Source organism: Mus caroli, chromosome 2 (genome assembly GCF_900094665.2).
Source record: "Mus caroli chromosome 2, CAROLI_EIJ_v1.1, whole genome shotgun sequence".
In the NCBI taxonomy this organism is placed as follows: Eukaryota; Metazoa; Chordata; class Mammalia; order Rodentia; family Muridae; genus Mus; species Mus caroli.
The window spans coordinates 31278449-31299452 of record NC_034571.1 but is presented as its reverse complement, the minus strand read 5'-3'; the positions used below and the strand labels follow the sequence as shown (position 1 = coordinate 31299452).

Here is a 21004-nt window from a genome sequence, read left to right as displayed (position 1 = left end):
GTTCACAAACTCCTGTATCCAGTGTCAGGACTCCTTCATTGTTTTCTGGCCTCCGTGGGCACCAGAAACACAAATGGAGCATATCCATCCACACAGGCAAAGCACACATACTCATAAACTCGAAAAAATAATTAAAGAAAGGAAAAAAAAAAGATAAACAAATGATCCAGGTAGGAATTCCACAAGAAACCAGCTCTGAGTCTTTCAGTCCTAAAATATTTGCAGGATGAAAGGGACCATCCAAGTTGCTGGGATTTGCTACAAAAAAAAATACCAAGTTTTACCAGTGATTCATTCGTGACTGGCTGAAAGCCTCTTCCTCCCTCGCTTGGAAAGAAGGTGAATGAAATGTTTCTAGGTTGTCAAATGCATCTGTGAATTAAAATCTATCAGCTGCCTTTGCTCCTGGAAGCTCTGCTGTTTGAGGCCTCAGGGGGAGATATGTCTCCATCAAAAAGTCCCCACAGGCTCCTAAGAAGGAACATTGCCTGAACTCCGTTCCACCTCAGCTGGTCCAGAGCTTTCTCAGAAGAGTACTTTTTTTTTTTTTTTTAAAAGGTGAAGTGTTTAGTGGCCCGAGAGTTCTTTAATCTGGATTGTCAGCCATCTGATTTATCTCTTTCAGACTCTTGAGTTTTAAAGTCAGACGAGCCAGCAGAACTCTTGGGGCTACAAAAAGAAAACTGTATCTTTAGGCCCAGGAGTAGGAGGGGCAAGATAAGAGTTTCAAGGTGTAGCAAACATGTAACCACTTCTGGGATGTTCTGCTGTTTCATTCTGAATAGCCACTTTTGAGAAAAGGCCTGACAAGGTAGGCTGTGACCAACTTCAAAGGTCTGGAGAGTAGGCCATTTGAATTGAGGAAGCTAGTTCAAGTTAAGAGATGATTCACTAGTTGGATATGGCTACCCTTAGGCTCTTGGGCTGAAGAACATCTTGGCTAGACCAAAAAGCCAGACTGCCTGGTTGGTCCTGGGTTCCCATTTACTGCCTGTGTGGCCTTGGGCAAGTTACTCAGCTACTCTGTTCTTCAGCTCCCTACTTTAAAAAAATGAGGATTATATCCCAGCATGGTGGATCAGACCTGCAATCCCCATACTTGAGTGGCTGAGTCTGGAGGATCACTGTGAGTTAAAGCCAACCTGGGTTATGTAGTAAGCTTAAGGTCAGCCTGAACTACAGAATGAGACTCCGTTATAAAAAGAAAAAGAATAACCCTAAAAACAAAACCGTAGAGATCACAGGTCAGTGGTAGAGCACTTGCCTAGCTTTGCAAGGAATCCCTGTACCACTGATGAGCAAACAAGAAAATTCCCCTGCCGTTATCATCCTCATCTTGGTCACCTCTGTCATAATAGCCAGGTACCACAACTTGTGTGGTGGCTTCAGCCAGAGAGTCCTAGGCAAAGGTGCCGTCCTTGTCAGCTCCCATGTGCAGCTTTCTTCCTGGTTTGCAGACAGCCACTTTCTCCCCAGACCCACATATGATGGAGAACAAGCAACTTGTAATTGTTTCCTTTTCTTATGAAAACACTAAATTCATCATGAGGCCCCAGCCTTAGGCTCCCATCTAAACCTAGGTACTTCCCAGATGCCTACCTCCAAGTGCCACATCTTGGGGACAGGGCTTTAACAGACACATTCACTACACTGTAGCAGTCTTTGCTCTGATGGGCAAAACATGCATCAAGATTGTGGTGTCTAGAAGGTATGTCTCCAACCACTGGGCTTGTCCTCTGGGGCTGGAACACTCATTTGGATAACCAGCAAGCTCTGAACGGAGTTTGATTAGACACCTTTGGTGTTGTCTTATTAGAGCCATGCCTCTGTTTTTTGAGTGGCTCACTAATGAAGACATGGTGAGTAGAGAGCTGGCTCAGTGGTTAAGAGCACTTGCTGCTCTTCTAGAGGACCTGGGTTCAATTCTCAGCACCCTCATTGGGCAGCTCACAGCTGCCGGTAACTCCAGCTCCAGGGGATGCAGTGACTTCCTCTGGCCTCTATAGGCACTGCATACATCAGCATCCCCCCTCACCCCTGCAACACACACACACACACACAAAGAGGGGGGGAGGGAGGGAGGGAGGGAGAGAGAGGGGAGAGGGAGAGAAGAAGAGAGGAGAGGAGAAGAGAGTTGAAAGCTCAAGAGCACATACATATGGGTGTGGCATCTCTGAAAGAGCATTATTATCTTTGTTGCCAGGCATCTGCTCTGAGCATCATGGCTGTAGGTGGTCTGGCTACTTTTTAGGCAGTTGTTTGATACTAAGACTTTAGATACATTGTTTTTCTGATTCGTGAAATCACTTGTTTTTCTGCCAGAGTACAGAAAGGGGAACAGGTCACTGGCACTATCCAAACTGGCTATGCACTGACCTGAGGTGGATCAAGGGCATTCACCCTAGAGAGGCAGGTGGCACTGTGCTCAAAGGGATTTAAGTATAACTGACTATATCCAACAACTAGTATATAGGCCATTTAAAACTAATACTGCCTTCTGGGCTAAATAGGACTGCAGTGAGATCCTGTTTCAAAAAATAATAATAAGGGCTGGAGAGATAGCTCAGTGGTTAGGAGTACTCCCTGGTCCTTCAGAGGACCCAGGTTTGATTCCCAGCACCCACACTGTGCCTCACAACCATCTGTAACTCCAGTTCAGGGGCTCTGATGCCATCTTCTAGCCTCTGTGGAAAGTGATGCTGGCAAAAAACCTATTCCCGTAATTTTTAAAAAGAAAATAGTAAATGAATAAGAAGAACATGGTCCAGGAAGGCATTTGATTTCAAGGTTTTTGAAAATCCAGTGCCATGTTTTAGAGCTGGAAGGAATCTTACAGGTTAGTATAACCATCGAGATAAAGAAGGTGATGAAGGTGGCCGGAGTTACTGAGCATGTGTGGATACCCAGGCTGTGTCACTCCTGTTCTTAGAATGGTTCCACAAAGTGGGAATGACTCTGTGTGTGTGTCTTGATGGCAACACCAAGTCTCAAGAATGCTCAATTAAAGTTTATGGTCATGTTTGGGGAGGACTTGAGCCCCTGTTGCCTGAGTGAGCCATTCTTTTACTCAAGCACTGCCTGTCCTTGAGCTGGGCCATTTTATACAGATGTCAGAGTGGAGGCCAGCCTTGCAGGGGACCAGCCTTGCAGGGGAACAGGGTGGGGTGGTCAGTAGTGGTTTATATCTTTGTTCTAGGTAGTATTAGATCTTGAGATCCTCCGCCTCAGGTTCCATGGAAGAGTGCTCCCATCTTCTGAGTGTTCAAGGGCCACATGAAAGCCAAACAGAGCCCTTCACCATCGGGCATTACAGTATGGATTGGGTGAGATCCGTGCATAAGGAACCTGTGATTTAAGGTGAATGAAGGGCGTTGAGGTAGAGAGGAGACCATGAGAGACTGTGAGACAAGGAGGCAGAGACTGCCTGCCCTGGAAAGAGATTCATAGACATTTATAAAACACATTCTGTGGGCCAAGTGCCATGCCAGGATCAGATCAGGGAGGGCACAGAAGAGGTGACTTTTTGAGCTGTGCCTTGGAGGATTAGTGCTGCTAAAGTGACAGTTTAGCCTGAATATCATTGGAAGATTCTGGGAGAAGATGGTAAAATTTAGAAGGAAGGCTGTTAAAGACAAGATGGCAAACATTAACTACAAAATAGTGACCCTATGTCAAGTAGTGTTCTGAATGTTGGGTGTCTTTTCCTCTCTCCTCATAGTTGCCCTCTTTTCCTCATGGTCCCCTCTTTTCTCATTGTCTCCCCCTTTTTCCTCATTGCCTTCCTCCCCTTCTCATTGTCTCCTCCTCCTCCTATGGTAAGATGTGGAGTTACTCCACAGGCTCAGATGTGGGGTTCTGCACCTCATTAGTAGAATGACTTTGAGAAAACTCATGGATTGCCCCTGCCCTTCAGAGTAAGGCTGGGGACAGAGTGGTGTGAGGATTCCCAAAGCCACTGTGTGTCAACTGCGTGGAACAGTGCATGGCTAGACTCACCAAGGCACTACATTAATACATTGATTTAGGAGCTAGGTACATTAGGGCTTTGTCCTGGAGTATGGATCTTGGGGCAAAGCTGGAGGAGGTAACAGGGCAGGAAGGCAGATGTTTGCTCCCTAGGAGGAGGCTTGAGCTCTGGTGTGGGGAGGAAGTGGGGAGAGGAGATAAGAGCCAAAGAGACCCTGGTAGAATCTGAAACAACTATTAACGATGGGATGAGCAAAGTCAGCCATAGGGTTTAGGCACAGTGCCTCTGCCCAGCACCAAATTACTCAGTATGGCACTAAGTCCTATCTTTTTGAGACACTTCTCATTGGTCATTGCTATGCAGAGCAGGGAGGCCTCAAACTTGTGGCCTCTGCTGCTCAAGGCTGGAATTAGAGACACCAAGCCACCACACACATTCTCCAGTAGCTTCTCTGGTCAGCACTGTCACCAGCCATGGCTGCCTTGACCACTGCCCACTTCCTAACTGTTTTCCACACCAACTCTTTATGCTCATTGCTGCTCTCTGGCCACACTAGCTTTCTAACAGTTCTTCCCAGGCAAATCCCCTAGCCAGGATTTATGTTGCTGTATGTTACCTTCTCTGTTACATTGTATATTTTTCATGAGCCCCAGCACTGGGTGTGTAGGACTTGCCTAGCACGTGTAAGACTGATGAGAGCTAGTGCCCTAAAGTAGTTGTAGCTGGCCTAGCCTTCTGGTTAAAGCAACACCCATGGGGGCTGCTCAGCAGAAGGGATCTGAGCTGAATGTGGCGGGCTGTTTCCTGTGGGGAAGAATCCTCAGCCTGAGATGGCTGGCTGTGGCGCTTCCACCTTCCCCGCCTTCCTCATTGCCCAGCTTCTGGGACTGTGGTGGAAGAGGACCTTCCTGTCATGTAACAAACAGCTGGGTGACTTTAAAAGAAAGAAAGGGGCAAAAAAAAAATCCCCCAAATAAAAACAAGAATTGAGAGTGTTTGGATGCCCACTTCTGTCCCTCAGTGATGCTTGTGGGAATCCCCTGAGAACCCAAATGCTTAAGGAAAACCACTGCAGTGAAGCCTTTCTGAGAATTAAAAGTATATGACGTGTTTCTATTTCTTATTTGTCCTTAGCCCAGAAGGCTCTTTCTTGTGGATATATCACACAAAGTAAGTGTTCTGAATTCTGTGTATCTATTGGATGTCTGGATCACTTGAGTTTTTTTTAGCCTCTAAAGTTGATTTCCTCTCTTCAAGCCAGCCAATGTAGTGCTCAGGCCACAGTAAAGGGAGAAGGAGAGAGGCCAGGACAGGGAGGAGTGCTAGGGCCCTGGGGTCAGGGCTGCACTCTGCTAGTCCCCAAACTGGTCTTTGTAGAATAGTGATGAGTTTTGCCCTCAGTTCTGCTCAGGGGACTCCCCTCAAATATTGTCATGGGGACCATTTTTGGTTGATGTAGGAAAAGAACCCAGGGAACTGTATGCTGTAGTGGATACCCTCAGTGCTGGTGTGAGGTACTGAGGGAGGAGTTATGTTAAGTTCCAGTTTCTTATCTTTTGCATGGTGGCCAGGAAGCCCAGAAGAAATAATTTGTAACAGCTTTCACCACACGTAGCCTTCATTTAGGTGTAATTCATTCCCTAGTGTTACACCTGGCTTGTATCCTTACCTGCTGAGAGGTCTTAGCCACACACTCAAACCCATTGAGCCCTCACTTCAGCTGTAAAGAGGACAATAGACATGAAACTTTAATTTGAGATTGTCAAGGTCATGTGAAAATATACACTGGGTAACCAAATGGACCAGTGGCATTTTCTTGGTGTATGTGTGTGGTATGTGCACGGGTGTGAGTGGGTGTCCGTAGTTATGCCTGCCTATGCATGTACCAGTGTGGGCCAGAGAGTAACGTTTATTATTCTATTCTTCTGTACCTCAGTTTTGGAGACAAAGCTTCCTACTGAATTTGTGTATTATTTTTGGCTATACCAGCTGGCCAGCCAACCCAGGATTCCTGGTTTCCACCCCCTACCCCCACTAAGTGCCGGGGTTCCACACTTGCACCACTTGCTTTGGATTTTGTCAGAGTGCTGGAGATCTGACCTTGGGTCCTCATGCTTTTGAAGCAAGCACTTTATTCACTGAGCAATCTTCCTATCCACTAATATTTCTTTTATTAAAATTGTGTGTGTGTCTTTGTGTGTGTGTGCAGATCAGAGGACAACTTGGTTCTTTCCTTCTACTCTTATGGGTCCAGGAATTGAAAGTGGGTCATCAGACTTGGTGGCAAGTACCTTTGTACCCACTGAGATATCTTGTCAGCCTTTCTCTATTTCCTATGACTTGTGTGTGTGTGTGTGTGTGTGTGTTTTCTTTCCCAATTGTTATAAGCACATCTTGGATTCATTAACTATCTTAGACATTTCCAGAGGCAATTGAGGTCTAGAGTGGATTTCTTAGCCAGGTGTGGTGGAGTGAGCCTCTTGTCTCTGCCATAGGCCACATGGGAGGGGGAGGCTGCGGTAGCCAGAGCTACAAGCCAGGACCCCACCTCCAAACAGGGTCCCTAACATTGTGTGCCTGTTCAGAGTCACCTTGTCACCACATCCAACTTTCTCTCACCAGAGACACCTGAAAGTAGAGACTTCAACCATAATTATCAAAAGCCAGGGCTAAGATTGATATATAACTATTTTCTAACTTTTCTTTTGTCAATCTTCAGATTTCCTGAAGCTTTTATTGATTGGGCAATGGGATTTTTTTCTCAGATTAATCTCTGTAATACATGCATGTGTACAGACACACACACACACACACACACACACACACACACACACACACACATGCAGTCATTCTTGGGAAGGTGCTTTTTCTTATTTTAATATTACCCCTCGTTACAGCCGCTTTATGTTCACCAGGCCCTTGCATATCTGCTGTCTCATTGGTCATTACAGATCCCTTCGTGGAAGGACTATTATTGATTACCCATTTCAGAGAAGCACGTGGCGGTTTAGACAGTGTGAGTGTCTGCCGAAGTCACTCCACTAACAGGAGGAGAGCGTGACCACAGGCTCTCATGTCTGCAGGGTCTCCACCATTCTGATTTCCCTCCCCTTATCCTTCAGGGGTCCCAGGGATGAGCAGAGTGCTCAGGGCTGCCCAGAAGGGCACAGCTGAGGCTCCTCAAGTCCACTCTCTGCCTTTAGCTCAGCTGCCTTTTGCGTGTCCGTGTTCCATGAGCTGTACCTTGATGTTCACTTTTTCTAGTGATACCCGACCCTTAAAGTTCGGGACCGCCTCAATTTCTAGATGTGTTTATATTCTTTTTCATTTCCTAGAATTCCAGAGGTTGGTGAGAGCAGACGGCAGAAGGAATGGTGGTTCCCAAGCTGGTTTAAAAATGGGTAAGGGATCAGGATGGGTTCCTAAGTCCCTGAAACCCACAGAGGACCCATGGCCTCCTCACTCCCTCCTTCTGGCTCACTGGACTCACTCATGGAGTCTCCTCATTGCTGTTGTTGTTTTTGTTGTTGTTAGCTTCTATTGTTATTGTGTGTGTGTGTGGGTGGTGTTTGTGTGTATGACATGTGTATGATTGCAGTTGTGTGTACACCATAGTACACGTCGGAGGTCAGAAGGCAGCTTTCAGGAGGAAAATCTGCCTTTCCAGTGTGGGTTCCAGTGTGTGATCACCAGACTCAGACGCTCAGGCTTTCAGGACAAGTAGTTTTACAGGATGAGCCATCTCACCAGTTCAGAGGAGGCTAACTTACAAGTGGAATTCTGAGTCTCTCCCTGCTTCCCTCCCCCTCCTCCCACTCCCTCCTCCTCCCCTTCCTGTCTGCCTTCCTCCTTCCTCTGCCCTTTCTTCTCCAGTTAAGGGTGAAGTTCAGGCTGAAGTGGAAATTTCAGAATAGACACAGAACAGAAATGTCCCTTGGAGCACTGTTCTGAAACATCTCCCCGACTTCTGAAATAACTGAGGGTTACAGAACCTCAACCCCTGACCCGCATGATGGCCAGAGAGGCAAATGCTGTACCTTTTATCAGAAGTGTGTAGGGATCAAGGGGTCAGTGTGCCGAGTCCTCCAGTCCACCCAGTGGTGTGAGTGATGCCTTCTTTCCCTTGTCCTCCAGTCCACCCAGTGGTGTGAGTGATGCCTTCTTTCCCTTGAGACACGAGTCATGGAAGCCACCTGTCCTTACCAACTTTGTCCTACCTTTGTCCACAGGACCCACAGTTATCAAGAAGACAACATAGAAGGACGGAGAGAAAAGGGTAAAAATGGAGACCGCATTGAAGAGCCTCAGCTATGGGACTGGTTCAATCCAAAGTAAGGACAGAGACTACGCACCCTGAAGGAGCTGACAGGAGATTGGGGTGGGGGGTGCTGAGGGGGTGCTGGCAGGAGGGGATGCTGGCAGGAGCAGGTAGACCTTCCTCAATGGGCTTTGGCTAAGGCACTAAGATCTGGGTGCTTTGAACCAGACTGAACACTGTGGTAATTGCAACAGGAAATGGCCAGTGGTAGGTTAAACATAAACACTGGGTGTTAAGGACTTTACAGGCCACATAGGATGCTGCTGAGAAAATGACAAGGTCTGGGGTGAGCCAAGAAAATTCTCTCTAGATTCAGCTAAAACATATCCATGAAGTAGAAATTATGAGCTAGGAGGTCACAGAGCCAGGAATTCCCTCCGTACACAAGCAGAGAACTCGTGTCTATCAGAAACTAGGAAATGGTAGCTGGTGTTTTCCAAACTGCTGCTCGCTACCCACTCACGTTCTCAGAAAGCAACCGAAGTATCAAGCCTAAACAGACTTTAAAAACAATCAAGGAATGGTAGTGTTGGTGCAGTGAGCAAAGCACTTGCCGCGCTAGTGTGCAAACTGGAGGTCAGAACCCCTGGAAGCTGTGTGAAGCCAGATGCAGTGGCCTGCGTGTGTGAGCCCAAGCATAAAGGTGGAAATACAGACAAGAGAATCTCTGGAAGGTCTTAGGTCAGTCAGGCTGCTTTAGGAAGTGGGGAACCCCCAAGAAACCCTGCCTCAAACATGGTGGGAAGTGAGGACTGTCACCTGTAGTTGTCCTCTGACCTCCACATGTGGGCTGTGGAATCTGCATGCCCACATACTACATACACGTCACACACACACCTACACATAGCACTGAAGTATAAGAGATGATCAAAGTGCATACCCTAAGGATGAGTGTTTGTAAGTAGAGTTTTGTTTCTGTGCATATGTGTATTATTTGCATATAATATAAACTATTTCTTCACTTGATCACAACCAAACTTGCAGTTCTTTCAAATTAAAGCTTTAAAAAATACTGTGTTAGGCACTGTGTTGGGGACACTATGATACGTTTAAGAAGTTCCTCATCTTAGAACTGGGGTTTCTTAGCTCAGTAGCGGAGTATGTAGTTAGCATGCATGCCACCCTGGGTTGATCCCAAGGACTAATATAGAAAGAAGACAAGAAAGAAGGGAGGAGAGGGGATGGGCAGGAAGTGGGAAGTGGGTAGAGGAAGAGCAGGGTTGGGTGTGTGTACTTCATAGTCCTAGGGGGCAGTAGATGTTAAGGTCATGTGATCCGCTGACTGGAAAGGTGTGATCCGAGCTGCCCAGGGCGACTGTCAGCCCTGGGAGACTTGTGACTGGTGGTTTTTCTAGGAAATGGACATTAGGAACTGCCACAGGCTTAGGACCCGAGAGGTGGCACTGTGTTGTGTATGTGTTAAGGAGTTTCTGGGTGGAAAGCCTCAGCTGCTTATGAGCTTGGCTGAAGATGAGCTGGAGAAGGTGAGGTATCATTAGGCTACAGGTAACAGGGAGATCTGTAGTCATAGATGAGGTCATCGGGGCTGAGGAGTGGGACTGGGTGTGTTCTGTCTCAGCACTGGAGGAGCAGGCAGAGAAAGAGACCTCTCAAGGGGTGCAGGCACAGCTGTAAAGAAAGGAGAGAACAGTGCCTCGTTCTTTTTGACGGATCTCAGGCTCTGGAGAAACTGGAGATGTCCTGGCAAGTCCACTGAGTTCTCAGGAGATTCATGCCAGTGTGCAAGACTGAGAATTCCATCCTGCCTGTATCCTACCATAGGCTGGGCATGGGGTAGCTGCCTGGGACACTATGAGTGTAAAATGTTGGGAGCACTGCAGCTTTGCTAAGCGTCTTAGATGGGGATGAGGTCCAGAGACTAGACAGCTAGAGATGGTGCTTATGGAGGTAAGACCCCACCCCCAACCCCCAGGGCTAGACAGTTAGAGATGGCTGCTGTGGATGTCTCAGCTCTGCCCCAACCTCTTCTTTTTCATTTCCCATCTTCTTAAATACCTCAGTCCTAGCGTGGGAGAATTTTTCCATTGTTCACCAACAGTAAAATTCTATTATCAAGTCTCCCTCTCAGATTCTTTCCACATCCTCTCTCCCTTCCATAGCCACCTCCCCTGTTTGTGCTGACATCATCTCTCTATTGGGATTCTACAGCTTGTGTGATGTGTGTCCCACATCTTTCCTCAGTCTACTGTGTGCTTCATAAGAATTTTAAACATCGATTCATTTATTTGTGTGTGGCAAGGCCCGCATGTATAAGTCAGAGGACAACTTGTGGGAGTTGGTTCCCTCCTTCCACCGTGTGTGTTCCTGGGATCAAACTCAGGCTGTCAGCTCCTATGAAAGTGCCTTTCCCTGCCGAGCCACCTGTCCAGCCTAATATACAGAATTGTCATACTTCCTCTAGCTAACCCGTGGATACCATTAATGTACCTGTGCATGAAGACATACAGTTGGGCATGAACTCCTAGTAACCTAGAGACCCGGTTGTTCTATTGCAGGAGGTGGTCATTTTCCTAAAGTTTTTGCCCCCTATGGTGGGCCTGGCCATGCTGAGGTCACACAGTTTGAGTGCCCGGTGCAGAAGGGAGGGCATTTGAGTGTCACATAGCACCGTTTCCTGCCACTCTTTAGAACCTTATCGTGGTAGTCTTGGCTCAGGCAGTTGACAGTATCACAGTGGCTTCTTTGAGGGGATGTGCTTGTGGGTTTTGATGACTGAGATTCAGGCACAGTTTCGCCCTAGAAACTGGAATCCCCTGATCCTGCCTCCCACCTGCTCCCACCTGCACTTTCAGGCTGTTGTCTGGCTTCTCGGTCACACGTCACTGACATGCTGAAAATGCCAGTGGAACTGAACAATTAATGACCGGGAAATAGAATGTTTCAATTTTTAATTTTGCTTTAATTTTTAATAGCGCTGTTTTGTCTTCCTGCTCAAAGGAGGCTCTCACTTTCAAATAGCCAAGGTGGACACTGGGTTTCCACTCAGTTTGGTCGGGCGGCAACAGGGCCCAAGAGGCCACAGAGCTGAGGAGTGGCATGGCAGGGTTGAGCACCCACTTGTATTGAAGGTTCTCAGGGGGAGAACTGGGTGCCATTTTATAACTTTAACTTTTTCAAATCCTATTTTTAATGATAGTTCTTAAATGCTTTAACCTTCCTTGTAACCCACCACCCACCAAAGGTAATGGAAAAGAAAGGATATGGGGGAAGTGGACCTATATTACAAAGGTTCTTTGGAGCAATTCCTGTCTGTGTGTTTGGAAATCAGCAGTTCAGTTCACAGGTCAGCAGGCAGCGAGTGCCAGCTCCATCCACTCGCAAACACCTCACATACACCAGCAGTCCAGTTTGGTGGTCAGGTTAGCAACAGTGGTTACATGACCTAGCAGAGACAGGCAGGCTCAGCCTCTGCTCGGGTCAGCAGGAAGGACTAACAGGTACACCAAGAGAAGGTCTCTGCTCTGCCTCTCTCAGGGAAGTGAAGATCAGGAAAGACACAAGAGTCACAAGTGTTGCACAGGTAACTGTACCAGCAAGCCAAGTTCTGTCTCCGTCACTCCATGGCGTCCTGTTTATACCCTCCAACCATCACGTGTCCTCCACATACTTTGCCTCAGCACTTGCATCTAATTAGCTAAGTCCTTGAAAGCAGCAGCAAACTACAGCACACCACCAGAATTTTTTTGGGGTGCATTTCTCTCTATGACGTCCCAACAAATGCACCTCAACTATGCAGTGTAAGGCAGACCAATACAAAGAATTTTTCATCATGAGTCCTTTCACATTCTTACTTTAGCAGAACATCCTCTCTCCTCTGTCTGCTTCAGTGAACTGTTCCTTCACTAGTCTGCCTTAGTCTTTCACCTGTGTCCACTTTGACGAAATGTTCCTTCACATGTTTGCCCCAGCAAAACACCATCTAACTGACTTTCCAAAGAACCCTTAGGTTTCCACTCCACCATTCTCTGGGCCAGTGCTTAAACTTCAGTTTGGCTCTTTGTGAAAATGAAGAGGCTCAGCCCCCTTCCCCTTCCGGAGCCTCACTTGCCTTGACAGTGGGTGCTGGCAATGGCTGGTGTGGGGCTAAGTGCAGGAGGGAAAGGCCTGTACTTAGCTCCTGGTATACACGACACATTAAATACAGGCCTAGTCTTTTCATTAACCACAGTATAACATCATCTGCTCATCGAGAACAATGAGCAACACTGTGGTTCACGCACAGCAACAAGACAGACTGAGGAGGTTGGCTGGGCTAGAGCTACTCGAGACTTCCTTCCTTCCTTGACAGCAAAGTCAACAACCCAGCAGATGAGGCTCTGACATAGGAGGGAGATAACATTCACAAACGCTACTTTTGAGAAAGAGAATCTGCATATGATTATTTATTTTCTCCTTTTTGTTTTGAAATACCATCATTCAATAAAGCCAGCCTGGGGAGGGAGTAAATGTTCCCACCAGGGTAAACCTCTGCAGGCGAGCACCCCGCAGAGCTGGCTCCTGTGAGCTCCTAATACCAGTGCCACACTGGCCTATCACAGTTCAGTGCTGACGAAATGCTGCAGTAGCTACTGAATGGACAAAGGCAAATCTGGGGTTTAGCCAGACTTTATCAGCTGAGCACGTGTCCATCTAAGGAGCAATGAAAACTGGGGCTCAAAGCACTAGACTCCACAGAAAGACTCTGGGTTCAAGTCTCAGCTTTCCTTCTTAGTAGCTGTGTGACTTTAGGCAGATAAGGGCCAGACTGTCCATACTGCAGACAACAGCACTGGGAACCAGTGAGGTTTAGGTTTAAATAACAGGAAAATGCTGCAAGGCGAAGCAAGCTTGCCCAATTTGTATTTCACCCATCTAGGACCTACTATCTTTGTACTTCACTCTGTTCCAAGAGAGTTGGAGGTACCCTATGCATTTGTGCCTGGCCCTTGCCAAGACTCCACCCCGACTGTGCTTCCTGTCTTTCATGCAGTCAAGATTCAGGGACAGTCACTGGCCTCCTCTTCCTTGGCCAGTCTCTCACCACACCTCAGTGTAATGGTTCTGACTCAGTGTTGTATGCTGCTTCTCACCAGGAACCGCCCGGATGTTTTGACAGTGACCCCGTGGAAGGCGCCCATTGTGTGGGAAGGCACTTATGACACAGCTCTGCTGGAAAAGTACTACGCCACACAGAAACTCACTGTGGGGCTGACAGTGTTTGCTGTGGGAAAGTAAGCATCAGGGACAAACTCACCCTTGATGATTTGTTCTTGTTCTAGCATCAAAGGATTTGTGAGGGGCTCCAGGGGCCCACAAAGGCTGGAATTTGACAGTAGACTTCCCCCTTCTTTCTTAGAATGGCTGAGAAAAAACAATGATAGTAGGTGAATTATTTCTCTGCCAGTGAATGAGCCAATCCAAGCCAGAGTAGATTATATTAAATACAGGTTTATTGGGAAGCTGCTCTCAGGTGAGTTCACTGACCCCAAGGACTGAGGCCAGAGATGTCACTGTGGGGAGTATGGTGAGGAAGGGCAGAGAGATGGGAGGGGAGGGAAGGAGAGGCAGAGAAAGAGAGAGAGAGAGGGCAGAAGGGAGGGAGGGAGGAGGGAGGAGAGTGCAAATGTGTGCATGACAGGATTCGGTCTGGACTCCACGCCCACAGTTACCTGGCAACATCCAGGTATGCTCCTACCCATAGTTACCTGGGAACAGCCAGGTAGGCCTGGCCCACAATAAAATGGGCTGCTTGCCCCTCCTCTCTCTCTCTTATTTTTGCCTCTTGCTCCCCCTCTCTCCCCATTCCCGTCCCTCCTCTATCACCATGGTCATGGCCGGCCTCTACTTCTTTACTCTTTCCTTCTCTCTGCCTTTCTCTGCCTCTAGTACTCTTAACTCCCCTGCCCATGCCCTGAATAAATGCTATTTTATACTATACCGCCATGTGGCTGGTCCCTCAGGGGGAAAGGACACCTTGGCATGGATCCATCAAGGCACCCCCTTGCCCCATATCTCACCACACCCCATAGAACATACTCTTATATTTCTTTATCTTTTTATAATCACAAGCAAAGTGTCTGGATTACAAAGGCAAGAACCTCTAGGGGGAAGGCTGGAAAGTTCAGGCACGGGGGTGAGGTATGTCAGGTAGGGACTGAGGGATGCTGGGAAAACCTGAAGGCTTGCTTTGCTATGTAAAATAAGCACCTTGGTCCCTTGTTCCTGGGTTCCAAACCAAACAGGAGGCAAGTCCACCAATTCCCACCACACAAGGGAGGGAGACTCTCTTCAATGCCACTGGTACCCAGAACCAAGACCATTCCTGCCTTCAGAACCTTTCTAGAAAGGCCCCAAAAGCCAGCTGTTGACTGCCTGGGATGTAAATGCTCCTCCTTTCTTAAAGCCCGGGGCCACGGACAGGGTGTGGATGTTTGGGTGTGTCAGAAGACAATTTAGGGGTGTTGGCTCTCTCCTTCCACTATATGGGTTCTGGGGATCGACTTCAATGCTCAGGTCTGGCACCCTTACCTACTGAAAAGTCTTTCTGGCTTGTTTCTTTTTCTGTCCTCAGGCCCTTGGTGTTGGTACTTCTGATTTAAACACACACACACACACACACACACACACACACACACACACACACATCAACAGGAAGTTGGCTCCCCTGCCATAGACAAGAGGAGCAGAAGGAGCAGGTTGACCTTCCATTGAGCTTTCACAGGACGGGACCTAACAGAAGATGCTGTGGTTATATCCCCTGATCCCCTCCCAGGGGCCATCAGTCCTCCTTGGCTTTGGGAAGTCCTGACATTGCTCAGTGTGCTCATTCCCTGAGCCTAATGCCATCCAGTGGAAAGCAGTGCCTGTGGAGTTTTGACATTTCACTAGAGGCATTTGTATTGTTTAGGGATTGGAGTCAGGGCTCAACTCAGCAAAGCCTCTGGGCACTGAAGCCACAAGACAGCCACATTGCACATTGATTTGATCCTAGTGTTTCCCTAAAAGAACAGAAAGTTGCCCACTGTCCCACAATGCTATCAATCATCCAATCACAACTCTGCAGAAAAACAGAAGCCAGATCACCACAAGAGCCCTGTGATCCCTCCCACCTCCTGGGGGAAAGCTGTGCTCCCAGCTAGGCAAGTCTGCCACAGTGAATGCCAGAGAATGTGCATCTGGACCTTAGGGACTGGCCGTTGCCTGTCTTCAGGCTCCATGCCGGAGCTACCTGCAGCACTTTAACCTCTTAAGCTGACAGCTAGACACTGCAGTGACACTGCCCTCCCTGCCCTGCTCCTAAGGATTGTTTCCCTAGCTTCAGAGCACACTGGGTTTCCTTAGAGGTCCAAGTACAGAGGTGTGTCCTGACCTCTATCCCGCGTGGTCCTGTCAGAGGCTCTCCTGGATCATTCAGACCTATTCGCCCATCTAAAGAGTCACACCTGGAAGCCTTTGAGCTCCCTGATGCCAAAAATAAAAAGTGCAATTTGTTCCAACTGCACTGGAAAAACCCAAGCATTGAGAAAAACAAAACAGCAACAAAAGAAACATTCAGAACATTGTGATTGGCTACTTGTGTGCTCAGCAAACTGTCTGTGGTCCATGTCTGTGTAAGGTTTGCACAAGGACCCTCTGACTTCAAACCCTCATCCTGCAGTCTCCTTGGTATTTCTTCGGAAGACGGTCTATAGCTTGAGCTTGTAAAATGATCAATATGGTGTCATTAGATTGAGTAAATATTCAAATTGACAAGAGATATTTATAAAAATGAGAAAAATAAAAATAATACTGATACTATAAAATGTTGGAAAATATGTGAAGTAATAGGAATCATTTTTATTGCTAGTTGGGAATACAAAATGGTGCAGCCACTGCAGAAGAAATTGCGGAAGTTGCTTACACAACAAAACATGCTCTGATCATAATCTTCTGGTCAGATTCCTTGGTGTTCCCCCAAATGAGTTGAAACATGTCTTCACAACAACCTATGTAGATATTTTTAGAAATGTTCTTTGTAACTGCTAAAACTTGGGAGCAAACAAGTCAAATGGAAAGATGAACGGATCAATTCAGACAATAGGATAATATTTCCTGCTGAAAAGTGAGCTGTCGAGCCAGAGAAGGAGGAGGAAGTTTTTGTCAGTTGTTACTTAGTGCAGAACACAAGCTGGAAAGGTTCTGGTGCTGGCCAGTTTTGTGTCAGTTTGACACAGGCTAGAGTCATCTGAAAGGAAAGAGCCTCCATGGAGAAACTGCCTCCATCAAATGCAGCCTCAGGCAAGCCTGTAGGGCACATTCTTAGTGACTGATGGGGGAGGGACCATACCACTGTCTATGGTCCCATTCCAGGGTTGGTGGGCCTGGGTTCTATTAGAAAGCAGGCTGAGTAAGCCATGATGAGCAAGCCAGTAAGCAGAGCCCATCTATGGCCTCTGCATCAGCTCCTGCCTCCAGGTTCTGCCCTGCTTGAATTCCTGTCCTGACTTTCTTCTAGGATGAACAATGATGTGGACATGGAAACCAAATACCTCTTTCCTTCCCAACTTGCTTCTGGTCTTGTGTTCTGTCAGAGCAATCTGTCCCCAAATAGGACAGATCTATACTGTCCACTTTGATTCTGGAAGAGCCAAGCTATGGTATCAGGGAAAAGAATGGTGCCTGTAAGCAGCTGGGGGGAGAGAAAGGCAGAAAAAGAAGAGCCTAGGAGAGTTCTAATGCAGTCAAACTCTTGTGATACAATAGTGGTGGATTTTGCTGATACCATGCTTTTGCACACTTCCCAACATGAACCATAGTATAACATAGTATAATCTTATGTTAATGTGAGTGCCAACTGTCACACACATGCCACCAGGAGCACTGGTGGCCCTAGTAGGGAAGTCTATTCGTATATCAGGTAGGAGGTACATGGGTACATTCAACACTTTCTGCTCAGTTTTGTTCAGAATTCAAAATTATTCTAAAGCATGCTATTATTTTTTTACATTTTATCTGTTTTTGATTTTATGTGCAATGGTGTCCTGCCTGCATGGATGTGTGTGAGGGACGTTGGTTCTCTGGAACTGGAGCTACAGACAGTTGTGAGCTGTCATGTGGGTGCATGGAATAGGATTCTGGGAATTGAACCCAGGTCCTCTGGAAGAGCATCTATTACTCTTAATGCTGAGCCATCTCTCCAACCCCAAAGAATGCTATTTTTTTTAAAGATAAAATTGTTAAAATATAAGTAAACTGTAGTGTGGTCTGTAGCTTGGGTGGCTGGCTGCATAGTGGGTCTGACACTCTAGGTTTGATCTCAGGTACCTTAAAAATAGCAGATGTCCTGCTGGTAATCCTAGCAAGACTATGAGAAGTTCAAGATCATCCGAGACTGCATAGTAAGTTTGAGGATAGCCTGGTACACATGACCCACTGTTCCCCCCCAAAAAAAATAAATAAAAAATAAGATGCAGTCTGAGATTGTTCGAGTATATGAATGGAATCATAATATGGTTTTTGTCTAGATGGTCCACTGGTGTTTGGGGTAGCCCGTGAGAGGTTTGTAGAATGGACATGCAGTAAGGAATTAGATGTCCATCCTATGAACATCCATCCTCGGTGTCACAGAGGAGGCTGACAGCACTAGTGTTTGGGGTTAACCTCACAGAGAAGGTAAGGTTGCGTTTTGAATGCTCAGAGGATTCTGGGAAGAATTTCCTTTGTGTTTGGCTTAGCAGATACACTGGCCTCTTCTGGATATTGAAGAGCTAGCTCCTTCTCTGACAGCCAGCTTCTCAACCAGAGAACAGAGCCTTAGCATGAAGCTTCCTGCAAAGCAGAGTAGTCGAGGGCACCGAGCTCTCAGGGTGGCAGGCATCAAAGAGCACACGGCTGGGGCTGTGCATCCCCAGTTTGCTTAACAAAGCTGGCAGTGAGACAAGTCATACCACTTTCCCCAAGGACCCAGTGACCAGCTAGTGGCGAGTGGTGTGTGGAGAAGCCATCCCCTCCTAACATACAACACAGATCATCTACTGTAATGTTACATATGGTATTGCATGTATATATGTACCCATATATAAGTGTGATAGCCCGTGGTGGTTCAATGTAGCCCTCTCTGTTTCAGGTACATTGAGCACTACTTAGAAGACTTTCTGGAGTCTGCTGACATGTACTTCATGGTTGGCCATAGGGTCATATTTTACGTCATGATGGACGACACCTCCAGGATGCCTGTTGTGCACCTGAACCCTCTGCACTCCTTACAAGTCTTTGAGATCAGGTCTGAGAAGAGGTGGCAGGACATCAGCATGATGCGCATGAAGACCATCGGGGAGCATATCCTGGCCCACATCCAGCACGAGGTCGACTTCCTCTTCTGCATGGATGTGGATCAAGTCTTTCAAGACAACTTTGGGGTGGAGACTCTGGGCCAGCTGGTAGCCCAGCTCCAGGCCTGGTGGTACAAGGCCAGTCCCGAGGAGTTCACCTATGAGAGGCGGGAACTGTCGGCCGCGTACATTCCATTCGGAGAGGGGGATTTTTACTACCACGCGGCCATTTTTGGAGGAACACCCATTCACATTCTCAACCTCACCAGGGAGTGCTTTAAGGGGATCCTCCAGGACAAGAAACATGACATAGAAGCCCAGTGGCATGATGAGAGCCACCTCAACAAATACTTCCTCTTCAACAAACCCACTAAAATCCTATCTCCAGAGTACTGCTGGGACTATCATATAGGCCTGCCTTCCGATATTAAAAGTGTCAAGATAGCTTGGCAGACAAAAGAGTATAATTTGGTAAGAAATAATGTCTGACTTCAAATTGTGATGGAAACTTGACACTATTATTCTGGCTAATTCCTCAAACAAGTAGCAACACTTGATTTCAACTTTTAAAAGAAACAATCAAAACCAAAACCCACCACCATGGCAAACAGATGATCTCTCCAGACACCTTGAGCCTGTAATATGTGAGAAAGAGTCTATGGCAAGTAGTAATCAGGTGTAAATTCTCAGTGATCTCTTATTTATTCTGGGTTTTGGGGAAACTTGATTCTAGAAATCAAAATTAATTTGACAAAGGAAAAGCAGATGCTGGAAACTTCTGCCCAGTCTGTCATACAATTCACCACAGGCCAGGTGCTGAGAGAAGCATTAGGGAACAGTGTGGGTTGTGTCGGAGTTGGGCGGCTCCATCCCTTTGGCTTCATTATCTTCCTCCTCGTGGAGATTCCAAAGCAACACAGAGAGGCTTTGCAGCCAGAGAACTTTAATAAGGATGCCAATGTGACCATCAGTCTGTAAAAGCTGATGGCTCCAGGAGCCGCTGGCAGTCCAGGCTCCACTAAGCTATTGTTTCTGTCCTGGGCATAAAGGAGGCAGAGAGTGCTAATAGGTACTTTGGTGGCACATGTTCAGAGTCCAGGAAAAATGGCGGGGTGACCACTTAGAGGGACATAGGGCTTGGGGTTGGTGATTGAACTGAGTTACAAACACAGACAGCTTTCTTCAGGATGACTAACAGCAGGAATTGAATGGAAAGCATGTTCATTTTGTTTTGCCCAAATCATATTCACGCTGTTAGCTTTGTGTGCTGAACCCCTGTGGAGAGGGTGTGACTGTATCAGGGAAGGAGAGTACCTCAGCGGACTGAGGACCAGCACCCTGTTATATCAGAAGACAATCCGCCATCGTCTGGTCCTACCACCTGCTCTGAACCTCCGAGTTCCTCAGCCCATCGTGTTCCAGTGTGGAGGCCTATATGGAGCAGGTGACCGAAGACAAAGCCCCCTGTTACATGACCTCATTTCCCCTGCTCTCAGTACTATGCAAGTGTGACAGCCAGCCAGCCAGATGTACTGGACAACATAGGAACTGACTTTATGGCAATGGGAGACGCAGTCACTACGATGGAGCTGCTGAAGGTTCCGTTCCCTGCTCTGAGAGCCTGCAGGAGCCCCTGTATAGGTGGTTCTCAACCTGTGGGTCGCGACCCCTTTGGGGGACCGTGTCAAATGACCTTTTCACAGGTGTCACCTAAGACGGTTAAACAACATAGATATTTCCACTCTGACTGGTAACAGTAGCAGAATTACAGTTAGGAAATAGCAAGGAAAGTAATTCTAGGGTTTGGGTCAGCCATTAGGTCATATCATTAGGGAAGTTGAGAACCGTTGCTCTACTTGGGTATTTAAGGAAATCATTGCAAAGGGGCTTGTCGCTCTGTGTTTCTGTGTATGCATAAATTTATATTTTGCTTGTCTTCCAGTTTAGGTCATCTGTTTCTACCTTTAAGCAGTTTATTTAAAAAGCCGTTGCACCACCTTGGTGAACAGCATGAGGGGTTTCTATAAAAAAAAGGATCTTACCATTGTCCACAGGGCTCTACCTCTTACTTTTCAATTGTTAACAAAAAAGGTCACACACCGAGAGGCAACAAAACCCACAGAATTCCTGAACCGATGGGAGTTGCCAAAGGAAGCAGAGCCTGCACATCTGCTAAAAATTCTGCCTGTCTGTCACTCACGTTGTGCTGGATCAGTCTAAAGTGGGACAGTTCAATGGTCTGAACGTTTCAAAAAGGCTCGGGAATTTGAGGGGATTTTTTTTTAAATAAAATTGATCCAAGTTTAAATCTCTAATGAGTAAACTTAGGATTTTATTAAAGGTAATTTTTAGACATTCTTCAAAATAAGAATTCTTGTTTATAATTGAATAAATTATTTTCTCAGTATA

General features: G+C 46.9%; 1 protein-coding gene across 6 annotated transcripts in view; it reads left to right on the top strand.

Annotated features, from left to right (window-relative positions):
- The window catches only part of LOC110289655 (N-acetyllactosaminide alpha-1,3-galactosyltransferase), a 67850-nt gene extending 46846 nt beyond the window's left edge, over window positions 1-21004 (top strand). For 2 of the 6 annotated variants that reach the window (XM_029474551.1, XM_029474550.1), the window contains exons 4-8: window positions 5102-5137; window positions 7303-7368; window positions 8197-8298; window positions 13379-13516; window positions 18391-20954. In XM_029474551.1, coding sequence (XP_029330411.1) covers window positions 5102-5137; window positions 7303-7368; window positions 8197-8298; window positions 13379-13516; window positions 18391-19084 — 1036 coding nt within the window. In that variant the 3' untranslated portion in view covers window positions 19085-20954. Of the gene's footprint in view, window positions 1-5101; window positions 5138-7302; window positions 7369-8196; window positions 8299-13378; window positions 13517-18390 lie in introns of all 6 variants that reach the window. The other 4 variants (XM_021155949.1, XM_021155950.1, XM_029474554.1 and 1 more) reach the window with 4 other exon arrangements.